The 14,854-nt window shown below is 34.3% G+C and overlaps 1 protein-coding gene and 2 long non-coding RNA genes across 3 annotated transcripts; 1 reads left to right on the top strand and 2 right to left on the bottom strand.

Annotated features, from left to right (window-relative positions):
- Nucleotides 1–816: 816 nt before the first annotated feature.
- On the bottom strand, nucleotides 817–4,256 carry LOC131013356 (uncharacterized). The gene is made up of 4 exons (XR_009097653.1): nucleotides 4,080–4,256; nucleotides 2,672–2,751; nucleotides 1,254–1,709; nucleotides 817–1,168 (listed from the first exon to the last, which is right to left on the bottom strand). It is a non-coding gene; the product is annotated as an uncharacterized LOC131013356 (long non-coding RNA).
- Nucleotides 4,257–6,006: 1,750 nt separating this feature from the next.
- LOC131013354 (uncharacterized) lies at nucleotides 6,007–8,586 on the bottom strand. Its single transcript, XM_057941419.1, has 7 exons — nucleotides 8,509–8,586; nucleotides 8,093–8,267; nucleotides 7,717–7,987; nucleotides 7,256–7,355; nucleotides 6,606–6,744; nucleotides 6,164–6,512; nucleotides 6,007–6,089 (listed from the first exon to the last, which is right to left on the bottom strand). The coding sequence occupies exons 2-6, from the start codon at nucleotides 8,240–8,242 to the stop codon at nucleotides 6,351–6,353; spliced, it is 822 nt and encodes a 273-aa protein (XP_057797402.1). The 5' UTR covers nucleotides 8,243–8,267; nucleotides 8,509–8,586; the 3' UTR covers nucleotides 6,007–6,089; nucleotides 6,164–6,350.
- A 5,058-nt stretch (nucleotides 8,587–13,644) lies between these two features.
- LOC131013353 (uncharacterized) lies at nucleotides 13,645–14,628 on the top strand. Its single transcript, XR_009097652.1, has 2 exons — nucleotides 13,645–14,166; nucleotides 14,263–14,628. It is a non-coding gene; the product is annotated as an uncharacterized LOC131013353 (long non-coding RNA).
- The last annotated feature ends 226 nt before the right edge of the window (nucleotides 14,629–14,854 follow it).

The raw sequence follows: 14,854 nt of genomic DNA, 5'->3' as shown, positions 1-14,854 counted from the left end.
TCATGAACATCAACGATTAATTACTACCTAGGCAAGAAACTAAATCAAGCATCCAATTCAGTTTTCAAGAAAGCTTAAATCACCATAAGAGAGAGATTCCTAAGCATACTCAAACAAGAGAAATACGTAGGCAAACAATGACGAACTAACGAATCACGTAAATTATCAAGATTCAACGAAAGTAACTTCAAATCATCACATTCATCAAAAGCATAAAACAAAGGATTCAAATAAATCAAAGGATTCAAATTAACTAAGAGAAACAAATGAGTTCTTACAAAACGTAGTGATCCAAGTAAACTAATCCAACGGAATGAAAAGTGCAATCCACAGTAATCCAATGAATCCGAGAGCGAAAGTTGATGTTTTGAATCTCTAAAAACCAAAGGAAAATAGTGGAAATCGCCCTAGAGGCTGCTGGGATCGAGAATACTCGCCAAAAACCCTAAAAAAGGATTTTAAACCCCTTGAAACGTAACTGCCGAAAAACGTGGGCGGCGGCCGCCGCAGGCGGCGGCCGCCGCCCTACGGCGCCGCCGCCTACCCCCTTCGCAGCTCTTCTCCAATCAGCAACAGGCGGGCGCCGCCAGGCGGCGGGCAGCGGCCGCCGTGAGGCGGCGGTGGCTGCTCCAATGCTCTTCAAAACGACCTCCAAAACTTCTAAAACTCGCCCGAGAACCAGATAACCTGCATGTAACACCCAAGAGCACAAAAGATGAACGAGCAAGTAAAAGAAGATACTTTAAGGCACAGAGCATGCTCGAAAAAGTGCTAAAACATACAAAACGAACACTCAGAAATGAGGTAAACAATCTCCTTACGATAAACGAATGTAAAACACTGGAAAGAAATAGTACTAGAGCAGTCTTGTTCGAAACGGGTAAGATACCTGACATAGTCTGAGCCCCTCCATCCATCTCTTCCTAGTTCATGGCATAAACTCGTGCCTCTCCCTTGCGGGCACCATTGTTGTTGTAATTTTGGTTCCTTCCCCTGTTGTTGTTGTTGCCGTGATTTCTTCCCCAGTTATTGTCCTTATCCTGTCAAGTCGGGACGTTGTTGTTGTTCGGGACATTCGTACTCCGTGCTTCTGGGCAGTTCATCGCCATGTGTCCTCCTTTGTGAGCATGAGGAAGTCCTCGTTTTTGAAATTCAATGGTGTACACAACTGCAAAATACCAAAAAAAAAAATGAATAATGTATGTAACTATATCATTTAGGATAATTTTAATCATATGTAAGATAATTCGTACCTGCTTTGACTTTGCCAAATAATTTTTTCTTTTGCAAGTCTTCGATTAGATTGTCCAACTTGATCTTGAAGACACGAGCAATGATGTCAGGACGATCCTCGGGTTTCAAACCTTTACTTCGAACATATCTAACTATTTCGGGCCATTTTGGATTGCAAGTAAATGTAATAAACAAATCTGGATAACCTACCCATCTACAAATGGCCATAGCATCTTGATAATTCTGTATCATGTACCGTGCTCCATCGGTGAAGGATGAAGGCAAAATTACACGTTTTCCATGCCGAGCCGGATCTGTTTCACCCCTTAGAAGAGCTTCTTTTAAACCCTTATACATCTCTGAACGTAATTCTTTTTTATGGTGGCGCACATATGATAATCTGCTCATTCTACCATTGTGTATGCATCAACAACAAATTGTTGAAACAATCGCCTTGATGACAAAATAGTCGACACCTGTCACACCCCAATTCTTGAATGAATAAATATAATCGAGGTGCAACTAATTCATAGAAATAAACAAGGGAAAAATCTTGTTAAAACCGAAATATGATAGAAAGTCGGGCTATGCCCCTTTGGATCACAAGTTTTGTTTCATGCTTCTGACAACCGACATTCATTAGCATAAATTTAGTAGTGAAGAGTCTGAGCTCGGTCAAGTATATCATTTGAAATTTAACATGAAGATCTTAAGTTGGGAAAAATAAAAGACGGATATGAGTAATTGCTACAGCGGAAGTCTAACAAAGGAAATTAACCCTAGCCTCAGCTCCGTCCCGTCAGCACCAGCCAGCCAACCTGAAAACATTTGAAAGTATTTTTGGGCTAAGTACTAATGTACTTAGTGGACATGCATTTTCTGAAACATTTCATAATTTAATAAAAACAGTTTATCCAATCATACTTGACATAACTTAGAAGGTTTTAAAGTGAAATAACTTCTAAGCATGTTAAAATAATTTCTTTCATTTGTGCGCACATGTCACACTCCCTTTCTGTTACTCGCTGTGATCCCGGACCTTTTAGCCACCGACGGATCCATTTCTCCCATTGCACTTGCCCTGAGGACGTAACTCAGACAAGTTGAATTGACCTTGGGACGCTACCCAGACAGGCCCTTACATTACATGCTTTGGAACACATCCAGCAAGCACCCTTATAACGCCTCTTAGTTAGTGCCCGATGGAGATCAACCCACCGAGTCAGCTAACGAGTGTACACAATTCTCAAATAACGTGTTAGGCCATAAGAGAACCTCAATTGATTCGTTGTGGCGAGCCTTAAACAGAGCAGAGTGCACATAAACATTTTATTGGATAAACAGTTTGCATTTCATTAAATAAGCAGTTTGCATTTCGTTGAAACATTTAGAGCTTAATAACTCAATCATACTTTATACATTTGGAAAGTAAGCCCACCTGGTTAGGCAAAGCCTGAAGATCATAATCACATAAACTTGTCTTGGGAAAGCAACGCTAATCCCCTTGGTCCATAAAGCCTACAAGAAAATCTATTCTTAATAGGTCTCCTCAATCTAATCTTAAGTCATAGTGTAGTGCTGCTTAACATTCTATGATTCATCACTCCGGGTTTTAAAAAAATTAATGAATAAATAATTGAAAACTAAATTCTTGAGTCAAGAACACCAACAATATCCTTACTCGATCTTCTTTGATATTTGGATTTATGAAACCAATTAAAATCATAATTCTTTTTATTGCATAATGCAAATGCAATTTCATGTCATGCTTGAAAGTTGAAACATATGATAAGTAATTTACTTAACATAGGCACATAATAATAATATAATATTATTATGCAATTTATCTTTTAAAAATAATTAATCAAACTAATGGTAATTAAATTAATTAAAATATGAACTGTCCAAAATAATTAAATTCAAGGCCCAAGTTCTTAAAAATTCACAGCCTAAGTTATTTAAAAGATGAGGCCCAACATTTAAATACTCAACCCATGACTCAAATAAATAGTTGCAGCACAATTGTAAAAATTCTGAGCCCAATATTTTTAAAATAAAATCGGCCCAACAGAAGTTAAAATCAGCCCATCAGCCAAGCCCAAAACCTTTCTTCTTCTTCCCCCAATTCGCTCCCTCTCTCTCTCGGCTACACACAAACACAGACGCTCTGCTCTCTCAAATCTCTCTCTCTCCCTCGACACGCACCAGAATCCGACAGAGACGGCGCTGCCCCTGTGACCCCAGCGAAGGGCGCCGTCGTCAGCCGCTCCTCCCGTCGACTCTCTCTTCTCCCTCATCTATTGCTCCGATTCTGGTCGACGAAGAGGCGCCGCGAATCGGAGCCCTAGCTCCCCAACTCGCGCCATCACTCTAACTCCCGGCGAAATGGCAGCGACGAGCCACCACTCCGTCTCACAGCTCTCACTACTCCCTCACCGGCGACGTCCCCACCACCATGGCCGCCGCCTCATTCTCGACTCCCTTGACGGCTGCTGAACCACCGCCACCCCTTTCTTCCTCTGAAAAACCCTAGCCCCACCGCCTCATCTCTCCCTCTCCGTCCTTGGCCCAACAACAGCGGGCAGAGCCGCCGTGCTGTGGCCTCCCTCTGTCTCCGACGCACAACCAACAGAACACACACACAACACCATAAGTTCTAATTGCTTCAGTTTAGTAAAAAGGTTTTAGTGTAACTCAAATTATGAGTGTAAAAGTTTACATTTTTATAGCTTTTGAAGTTCAATATGAGTTGTTGGTTTGCTGTGGATTGAAAATATGAATGCAAATTACAGCAATTTAACACTTGTGAAAGAAGTGTGTAGAGAGAGTAAAGTTAGAGGTAAAACCTCTAAGTATGAGTTGCTTGAATAACTTCTGCTCAGGGAGTTTGCAGAGAATATAGGTTGATTTCTGCGCAAGAAATTTTGCAGAGACAATAGAGAAGAAATAAATTGAGAGATAGAGCAGCGTAACTAATTGAAGCTTGCTACGGAGAAGTTGCTGCGCTTGGATGGAACTTTTGGTGAATGGGGCTTCTCAAAGAAGAAAGCTGAATAAAGGTGAATGGGGCTTCTTAAAGAAGAAAGCTAAATAAAGAGGTTACGTGGATGCACCCTATCCACAATTTCTTAATCAATATTAAGAAAATATCTAAGTGATTAATAAAGATTGGGCTCAATTGAGTTGGATTTACCTATGAAATCAATAGTAATTAAAACATAAGGTCTAAATATAAAATCAAAGTCCAATGCGCACAAATAATTAAAGTCCAACATAGACTTTAATTTAAATTTTGCAAAAATCAATACTAATTATCGGTAGAATATTTTGCATATTCACACATTCATATTTAAATTAATATGCAATGCACAAAAATTTAAATAACTTAAATATTTACAGAAGCTTTTGAAATTCATTTTTGTTGGAATTAAATAAATCATTTTTCTTTTATCCGGCGTGAATCATCTTAATCTAAACTTAATAGAAATGGGCGGGGTATTACAACACCTCATCTTTCTTTCTGTGCAATCTATAAGCAAAGAATTCTCTAATGCTTACTTTTGTGCGTTTGTCATTAGACGATCTTTTTTATTCTGAAAATAGAATGTCTTCTCGATATCCATCCTCGCCATATGGAAATAGCAGTGGATATTGCAAAGCAAGATAAGATGCATGTAGCTCACTTATACGTTTAAGTTGACGTGATTGTGTTTCAACAATTATATCTCTTTCTCCCATTGATTCATCAAAATCACCCACAACTAACGCAGCAACCTCAGACACAAAAGGAAGATTATATCTTCTTGCGTCATGTCCTCTTTCTCCGATTAGTCTTAACTTTATCTGTGAAGATCCAGTCTCCAAAAGTTTCTACTTTGCCATTCGAAATGACTTGACTAAAACATTGTTCTCATCTAACATATCCTTAATCTTTGCTACAATCTCAGCATGAAGTTGATTTATGTCATTCTTTTGCCTACGAAAAGATCAGAACATAATTAATATAAATATATAGCAAGTTAAATTGAATGATATATTTTTTAATTATATTCATTAGACTAACCGCACAGAGAGTATCCTATTTGTAACTTCATTTTCAGTATCATAAATATAAAGTTGGGCAAATCGCGGTGGCTCTCCTACGGTTGGCATCAAACTTCCAATCAAATGATAATTCGGACCATGCATTCGAAACACAGGTGGTGACTTCCCATTATTTAAATTCAAATCTATCTTTCCTCCCATGGACGTGAAACAAAACATATTGTTGTATGATCGAATATTTTCAACAAAATGTTTGCTCATAGCATCATTTCCAAAAATAAAGTCTTGCAAGACTTTAGGAGGTTCTTTCATTTTTGGAAGTTGAATTTTTTCACTCAAGTAACACACAGAATACTTCGGATTTTGGGTATTCAAATGTTTCTTCAATCGTTCTTCATACCGAAACATAGCTCCACAAAATTCACAAGTATATGTCGGATTACCTATATCCCAATAATCTGCAAACAATCAAACAATGATTTATCATAAATACTTAAAATCATATCAAAATATCTAATTTGAATTATTAGTAAATTTCTTTACAAATTATTCTTGTCAAATCGATACATCACAGAAACTAAAAAATGAGATACATACCAATTGTACCATTGCAAGGTATATATTCAAAATCATCAGAACCTAATAAAAGTAGCAAGTTGGTGTGAGAATAACATGCAAATTATATATATATATATATATATATATGTATATATGTCCAAATTTAAACTCACTATCATCCAAAACTTGAACAAAAACTTGTGGTCCAACAAAGCTTTGGGGATTTCATTAGGAAAGTCATCCACATTTTCTTCCTAAAAAAATTGTGAGAACTTATTAAAATGGGATGAACTTACACATAATATTGTATAATGATTTATATTTATACCTCTGAATTAACTTATAATTCTGCAGTAGCCTTTCCTATAACTTGCTTGCACTCTCTATCCCAAAGCAGAAATTGTGCTCTACCAGTATCGTCCTTCGCATGAACCTTAATTTGTACTTGTCCAATACATTTATAACAGAACATTAATATAAGTTAATCCTAAATATTTAATAAAGATTATAAATAGTTACCTAAGAGTGGCTGATTCATAATGTGCGCTGCAATGTTTACAATAGAACTGATGTTCATCTTTGATCATTTTCTTCATACATCTTTTGCAAGAAAGATAGTACCAACCATAATCCCAATATATGCGATCAGTAGTACCAATAATCCAAGAGCATCCTGACTGTGATAAATAAGTTGTTTGAAAAGTGTGAGATTTAAAGTTTAAAGTTAAAAATAGATTTGCACATTTCAAAAAAAGGGCAGGATATCTAACCTCATCATCAAATAATAAATCCTCAATTGCCTTAAGGTTGTTCATTCCTTCAAAGAGATCATCATTGCTTAAAGTGCATTTTGCTCCTTGTGAGATACTACTATTATTAGTAGTATTCAAACTGGATTCTTTCACAAGCCTTATACACATAATAAGAAAATCAAAATCAACACAATATTATTTTATATATGTAAAAGAAGTATCTATTGATGTAACAATATGTTACCTCTCCCTGAAATCACCTGAAATCAATGATTTCAGGCACATCTGCATTCAACAACAAGTTGGTGACATTGAAAGCATTTTATGCTCTAATTTCACCTGCATTATATGTTTAAATATATGAAGTAGGTACGTGCATGTCTAGATCTATACGTGCAGATTTATAAGGTTTAATATGAGTAGTTTTATGTAATATGCACTATTTGATAGTCTCCATACCTCTATAGATACTTGTCTTGCAAAATTGCACAATGAGAATATTAGTATCTTGATTTTGTTTTTCAAATAATTTCAAGAAGTCATCCACGTAATTCTCCCATAGAGTGTAATAGAGTCTTCTCATCCTTCACATCAATTAGTCCTCTTACAAAATGCATAACAACATATTATATAATGCATTAGAAATTAAAGAATTTAGGATTATTTACTCGGTGTCTTCAAGAGTCAGCTCGATTAGTTTTTTTTGTTCTCCAGTAGATGATGTCCGAATTTGTACTTCCCCTGGATGCACCAACACTCCAATGATATCTGTATAAACATGTAACTTTTAGTATTTACTCCCTCTGTCAGCCAAAAGTGGACCACTTTTACTACATCGGGCGTCCGTAAAGAGTATACCACTTTTCTTTTATAGAAATTATCCCACCATCCACTTTAATCTTGTATCCTTACAAACACTATTTATTTACAAAAAAAACCACCTCAAATTCAATCTCAACCACACATCTCATAAGTGGTGGGACCCTTTCTCCACTACATCAAAATTATTACCAATTTTATTAAATCCCGTGCCCAGCCAAAGTGGTCCACTTTTGATGGACGAAGGGAGTATCTATTAGTATAAAATTGAAACTGAAAATATCATAAATGAATAAAAGTTTTTGTATACCAAATAATGAGCCATTGTATAAGTTATCTTTTATTTGAACCTCCTCAAATGATTTGAATGAAAATCTTTTCATTGGAAAATTCTGAACAAATAATTCATGTATCTTTGTGTCTTCACATAGTATGATCTTGTACTTGTGTGTAGTAAGCTTGTTCTTCTTTGTGTTGTGCACAACCTTGAAATTTTTGATTCTGTACACCAATCTTTTCACCAATTGATCCCTCAAGGTGGCAATGAGATTCTTGGGAATGGTAGCCTCAATTCTATCTCCCTGTACAAATCATATAAAAGAATGTTAATTTTTCATGGAAAATGTGTGCACTGCTCTTAAGAAATTTGGGGGGCTACAAATGATAATTTTTCAAAGTTCTCATACTTGAAAATCATGAAGAATGCATTTCCAACTAACGATTTCTTCTTTGTTTGTAAATGAAGGATTTCCGTAGGAGCGGACCAGTCGAACTTTGACGCAGAATGTGGTTTTTGAGTCATCCAAATCACAAATGGAAGACCACATACTGGGCATGAATCCAAATATGAAGCTCAAAAATCTGCAAAGCAACAAAGTATATTATTTATTCTTGTTTGAGTTTGAAAAAAATGATAGAATCGTAGGATATGAATTGAGTGCTCAATATGTATTAAATGCATTATTTATGGTATTGATGATCTGAAAAGTTGTAGATTTCGTAAGCTTTTTCATTGTTTTGAATGAGGAACTTGTTTTGTTGAAATAAAAAATTGAAACATGTATTGATGAATCAGATTTTACCGATAGTGTGTTTTACTTACTTTTGAAATATTTTGTGGTTGCAGGATTTGTGACGTTTGCTGATTTCCTGGACGGTGAGAAGAGATTTGATGTATGTAATTTGATTGCTTTTTGCAAAATTGAACTGAACTTGTATATAATGTTTATTTATAAGGATGGAGCGACCATTCAAATTCTGCAGCCTGTTGTAGGTCAATTTTTCATTTATTTTTATTTTTTTATCCATCAATGCGTAAAGCAAGACTGTTAGTATTCTATGCTACTTTATCAATTATGAAAATTTAAATATCTTATATATACTAAAGCTGAATAATATATACTCCCTCCGTCCCATATACATAGGCTGATTGAGATTTTCACAAAGATTAAGAAAAATCATTGAAAATAGTAAATGAATATGCCCATATTTATTATTCAATGATATATTAAAGTTAGAGTAAATTAAAGTAGTAAATGAATAAAAAAACATTACTTTTTATAAAAATAGGTCTATATAAATGGAACATCCAAAAAAGGAAAACAAGTCTATATATATGAGACAGAGGGAATACTATATATGACATAGAAATTTTTTATGCTTTCATCGAAAAGTGGAGTGTTACAAATCAAGAAAAAATATGGTGTTACAAATCAAGAAAAATATTTTTTATTATTTTATTTGTAGTTTGTGTACTTTAAAAATAATAATAATTAAAAAGATTATCAAAAAATTACAATATAAAGAAAACAATAAACTAGCTAAATCCTATTTTATTTTGAACCAAAATTTTTAAATAAATTTATTTTATAATGTATTTAACCATATTTTGTCCGGACAAATTTTGTCCAAATAACATTATTGATTTGCTAATTCATTTTGTTGGGCGGTTGTAATAATTGTTTTGAATGTTGAGCCTCTTGCATGTGTATTTTAATTGTTTTGATGTTGGACGTCCTGCATGCATTTTAGGTGATATTGCATGTATTTTGGGCGGGCATGCATTTTAGGTGGTATTTGCATGTATTTTGGGCGGGAAATTGTAAGGCAATCGTTTTGGCTTTAATATAATATTCCATCTAATGTGGACACGGAGACTAAAAAAGCTGTAAAAGGTGATGTCGATGAAATATAAAGATAGTTGACTAAAGTGATAAAGATGTTATGAGTGAATCCATTAGTAATAAAGTGTAGTAAATATAGAATATAAAAATGATAAATGTGTTTTAAGGTGGATCTATTAGTGGCAAAAGGTAGTAAATATAGGAAAAAAAAAAGTAGAGTAAAAAAGTACAAAAACAGAATAGGGCTTTAATTTGTGGACAAAAATTTAAGAGCAAGTAGAACTTTAAATTGTGGATGGAAGGAGTAATAGATTTACGACTAAGAATAGTCTTAATAGTAAATTTGAGTTCAAAAACTTGTATTCACAAATAAAAAATTACTAATAAATAGTATTTTTTTAATTTTTATCTAAAAGCTAAAGTTACAACTGTGATTAATTTTTAGACTAGAAAATGTTGAAAGTTTATTAATTGCAACTAGCTAAACGAGGAAAACAAAGTTTATGAAAGTTTACAATCATGAAAGTCAGATGCTTGGTGTTTGTGCATATACTACAATTAACCCACGAATTCTGAGATCATCAGAATTTATAATCATGAAAGTTTATGCTTGGTGTTTGTGCATACATTTTGAAAAGTTTAAACAAAATTTACAATCATGAAAGTTTATGTGCAATATATTAGAGAAATCAAATGAGGAAAACAAAGTTTATTAACTAGAAAGATAATATTAATTAAAATTTAAGATTTAGATATACTTGGTGTTTGTGTATATAATTAACAATAAATTTATAGAATGTGGCTACCCCACATATTAATTTAATATGAAATTTTTTGATTTATTTAATTTATTTTTTAATAGAAATAGAATTTAGTTATTTTATTTATTCTCTATGTTATACTTATTTTTGTAAAAAAAATTATATTTATTATTTTGATTTTATTTTTTTTAATAAAAATAAAAAACTTATAAAACATAATTGCAATGTAGGCAACAATAAAATAACTAAATCTTATTTTTATTTTAAAAATAAGTTAAATAAATTATTCTTTTTTCTATTTAAGTAATTTGTGGGCCGCTGTTCAACATCCCTCTACAATTAAACCTTTTATTATTGCATTATCGATATTCACTAATTAAAAAATTAAAATTTATGCATATATACTTGGTGTTTGTGCATACAATTAAACCTTTTATTATTGCATTATCAATTGACATAAATTATTTCGAATATAAAACAATTGCATAAATATTTAGTAAATTTGTAACAAGAGCTGAAACTTTAGTTGCTGTGCAGACAGCAGTACGGTTCAGATTCTTTGTATCTGAGTTCGTCACAGATATATCTAAAAACGAATCAAAATACGGATGATATCAATAATAAATCTTTCAATATGAAAACTATCACACAAATATTTAATTATGAGCTAAGGTAAAAGGATATATATCCATTTTAAAATAAAATAATATATAAATATCGTTTTGAAACTTTGTATGCTAAGGTAAAACCGTAAAAGGATATATATCCAATTTAAAATAAAATAATCTATATCCTTTTGAAACTTTGTATTCCTTAAAGAATCATTGGAGGGTTGTATGTCGAGAGAGGGGATGCAATATTGCATCGTCTAAAGTTTGCCGAATCATTCGAAAATTTTACTTTTTCATTTTTTATTTTTGTTTTATTCTTTATACTGATTTTGCTTAATTAATTTCTTTTATTTATCACAACAATTGTAGTTTTTTTCATTCATTTATATTAATTATTTTTAATTATTAACCTCAACAATTGTAGTTCTTTTTATTACAGTTTTTTATAATTATATAATTTGAAACCTACTGCCAAATAACACTTTGGCTTGCACTACTTTTTCATTATTTTTTCTTCATTCTACCTTTTCTTTTCGCGAGCTCCTATATTTTTTATTATTGTGTGTTCCTATTTATTTTTATTATTCTTCTTTTTTCAGTTAGTTATTTATCATTGCTTTTTAAATAATCTTTTTATCTGCTAAATTTGTTATGCAATATTTATAAAATAATTAATTAGTCCCTCTGTCATTCAAACATCTTCCTCTCTTTAAATTTTGGTCCGTCTCCAAAACATCTTTCTAACTTATTTTTAGAAACAATACCATTAACTATTACACTTATAATCTTCACTTTTTGTGCGACTCATCCCCCACTCATTAAATATACAACTAATTTTTATTAAAATTCGTGTCACTTACTGTCACAGCCCACTATCCCAATGACGGGTTAACCGGGGTTATGACTTGGGTGAACAATAAGAAATGGAAATTAAAAAGGGATTTACTAAATAACCAACATTAATAACAACAAACTAGTGGTATATATATATATATATATAACCACTTGGGTAATTAACAAATGAGCCAGCCATAACGACTAAACCCCAAATGAGAGTTAAACAAAATGAAGGAGTAATAAGTTCCACAATACGATAACAAATTCAGAGTGTTTGTAGCGGAAAAACGTGTGAGTTATGCATATGGAGATGCATACTCAAGGTTTCATTACATAAACATCAAAAGGGAAATCCGCTCAACACCGATCCATTCCATCGCCTGCTCAACCTGCACATTTAGAAATACATGCAGGGCTGAGTATAAAAATACTCAGTGACATAAGCCGAAAATACAACATGCATACATATATAAATTGAACTGCCATAACAGTAACACACAGGGGTTTTCATAAATGACCTGCGCTTACTAAAACATTTCATTCATTTTCATAAAGGTGGATGCATCCCATTTTCAGTCTATATGATCCATATCTGTCCTTTCTGTCACGCGCCGGGAAGGAGGCCTCCTTACCACGGACGCCAAGACCGGTCGCAAGCGACTCGCGGTCTCCATGAGTGTACACGTTAACCCTAGCTAGCGACCTTTGTCTAGCATAGGATCCCAATTGGATTTCCTTTAAAGTTGGCGAACCAACACAGATAGGATACATATAAAAACATAAACATTTTGGCAGTCAATCATTTCATAAACATTTCATTTTCATAACATTTTCATTTTCATAAAGGGCATTAAACATATAAACATTTCATAAGAACTGAATAAATAGTCAAAACATATCATGCATATATATTCGCATATGAGGCCTACGTCACGCAGGGGATCTCTATATACGTAATAATAAAATAATGCCCACCTCAATTGTTCTTAAAGTTGGCGTGGAATCGTTTCTTCTTCTGCTTCACTTTCTGTCGCTCGGACCTTCATTGATGAAGAGTCGATAAGTTCGTGAAGAAATTGTCATAAGACAAAGTCTAATTCTACGTGCCTAAGGTATCTTTTAAAGTTTTAGGGTTCTAGCATCCATATTAATCTCGTTTCATTCAATCAATAAAATGTAACCAATTATCATGTAACTATCATATAGGTTCGAACCCATTTGTTCGAACATCAACATGTACATAATCCATAACCTCCCTCTATACCCGTCATTTAGTCAAGTACTCCATCAATTAAGAACAAGCCATATATTATCACCCTGAAAATTATAAATCATGCTTTCCAATACTTCGCACATTTTCATCACTTAAATAAATAAATCATTTAAAAACACATGCTTAGTAATTTAATATCTCAATTAAATCCCAAGCTCATTTGTTAAAGTAAATCATATACTTAATCATTCTATAACACAATTCCACATTTTTTTTTTATCATGAAAATAAATAAGAAATTCCATTATTCATTTATAAATAATAAAACATTTTAAAATCCATTGATATGAAATAAAACATTTTAACCATAAACAAAAAATCCATACTCGTAAGCTTTGAAAATAATTTTATCATATAATAAATGGGGCTTAATCCCAAAATATTTGCTTTAAAGTCCATTAATAAATTTAGATAAAAGAACGGACTTCATTTAAAATAAATAGTCCCAATTTTCAATATTAAAATTAAGTCAAGAGATTTAAATTCACTAAAATAATTTAGTGAAAAAAAATCAAGCATTTTTAAATTAAATTAGGCCAAAATTCGTAGGCTTCATTAATCAATAACAGCCCAAAATTAATTAAAATGAGCCCAACAGAAATAAAATCGGCCCACTCGTTTTTTTTTTTTTTTTTTAAAAAAATTTCGGCCCATCCTCATTATAGGGCTTTGAGCCCAAGCCTAACCCTAATCATACATACATATACATACACACACAAAACACATAACACACGCACACACACAGCACGCCTCACTCTCCCTCTCTCTCCCTCTCGGTCTGCCTCCCTCTCCCTCGCCGGACGACAGCGGCGCCGTCAGCAGCGAGCGCCGCTTCGCCGGCCGCTTCTCTTCCCTTCCCCTATTCTCTCTTTCCCCTTTGGTTCTTCCCTTTTCGTCCGTCTCTATCTCTCGGAAACAACCACACGCCGCCTCTGCCTCCTTCGCGTGCCACTGCCGCCTCCGCCGTGGCCAAGCACGGCGCCGCCTGGTCGTCCCCGGCCTTGGAACAGGGTGGCAGAGGCCTCTCCGCCGCTGCATGTGCCTTCTCCGGCCGTTGTGAAAAGCCGAGCGTCGCCGCGCCGCTTCCCCTGTTCTCCGCCGTCTCCGCCATGGCCGGAATCGTGGTGGATGGCCGAGCTTTGTCTCGCCGGAAAGGTAAGCTCCAGATCTGAGCTCCCTTTCCTCTCCTTTCTATTTTAAAAAAAAACAGATCTGAACTCCTCCCTTTTCTCCTCTTTTCCGGCCGAACAGAACCGCCGTTCGTGTCGCTGCGCCGCTGCTTCCGCCGCGTCGTCGGAAAAGATAAGTCTCTCCCCCTTTTTCCCGTATCTCTCTCTCTTTTTTTTATTTTTACAGAAGCCCTAACCATCTCTCTCTCGTTTCAGATAGACAAAGGAAAAAGGCGGCGGCTGCCGCCGCGCCGCCTCCGGCCGCGAGCAGCCGTCGGCTGCTCTCACCCCCCCCAAATTCCAGTCACACGCACAAAACACACATAGAGCACTTAGGGTTTCAATTCTGTTCATTTTCATTCATTTCTATTTACAAAAACTGATCTGTACTTGTAATAGATAGAAATATAGTAAAATGTGTGCGTGTGTATTATTCTGTTGGTGGTTCTCTGATGGTGATAAGCTAATGTAATTGAAACAATAATAGTCTAAAAGAAGTGGTAATGGATGCGTGTGTTCTATCTGTTTTCATTTGAATCATAGTTTTGTAATTTAACAAATGAATGTATGGAAAAAGTAAAGTAGGAGGTAACCTTGATAATTTTCTGAACTCACAAAGTTGGATCTGCGAATCAACAATTTAACAATGAATTTGGATCTGAATCTGCTTGATT

Source organism: Salvia miltiorrhiza, chromosome 2, assembly GCF_028751815.1.
Source record: "Salvia miltiorrhiza cultivar Shanhuang (shh) chromosome 2, IMPLAD_Smil_shh, whole genome shotgun sequence".
NCBI classification, from domain to species: Eukaryota; Viridiplantae; Streptophyta; class Magnoliopsida; order Lamiales; family Lamiaceae; genus Salvia; species Salvia miltiorrhiza.
Note: the sequence above shows the minus strand (reverse complement) of the source record. Positions and strands in the feature narration are given on the sequence as shown.

Coding starts and splice junctions, on each gene's coding strand:
- LOC131013354 (XM_057941419.1), bottom strand. CDS start 8,242: ATGCCCAGTATGTGGTCTTCCATTTGTGATTTGGATGACTCAAAAACC. Junction 6,745..7,255: donor CTGACTCTTGAAGACACCGA/GTAAATAATCCT, acceptor TATGTGTATAAG/GCTTGTGAAAGAATCCAGTT. Junction 6,513..6,605: donor ATTTATTATTTGATGATGAG/GTTAGATATCCT, acceptor TATTTATCACAG/TCAGGATGCTCTTGGATTAT.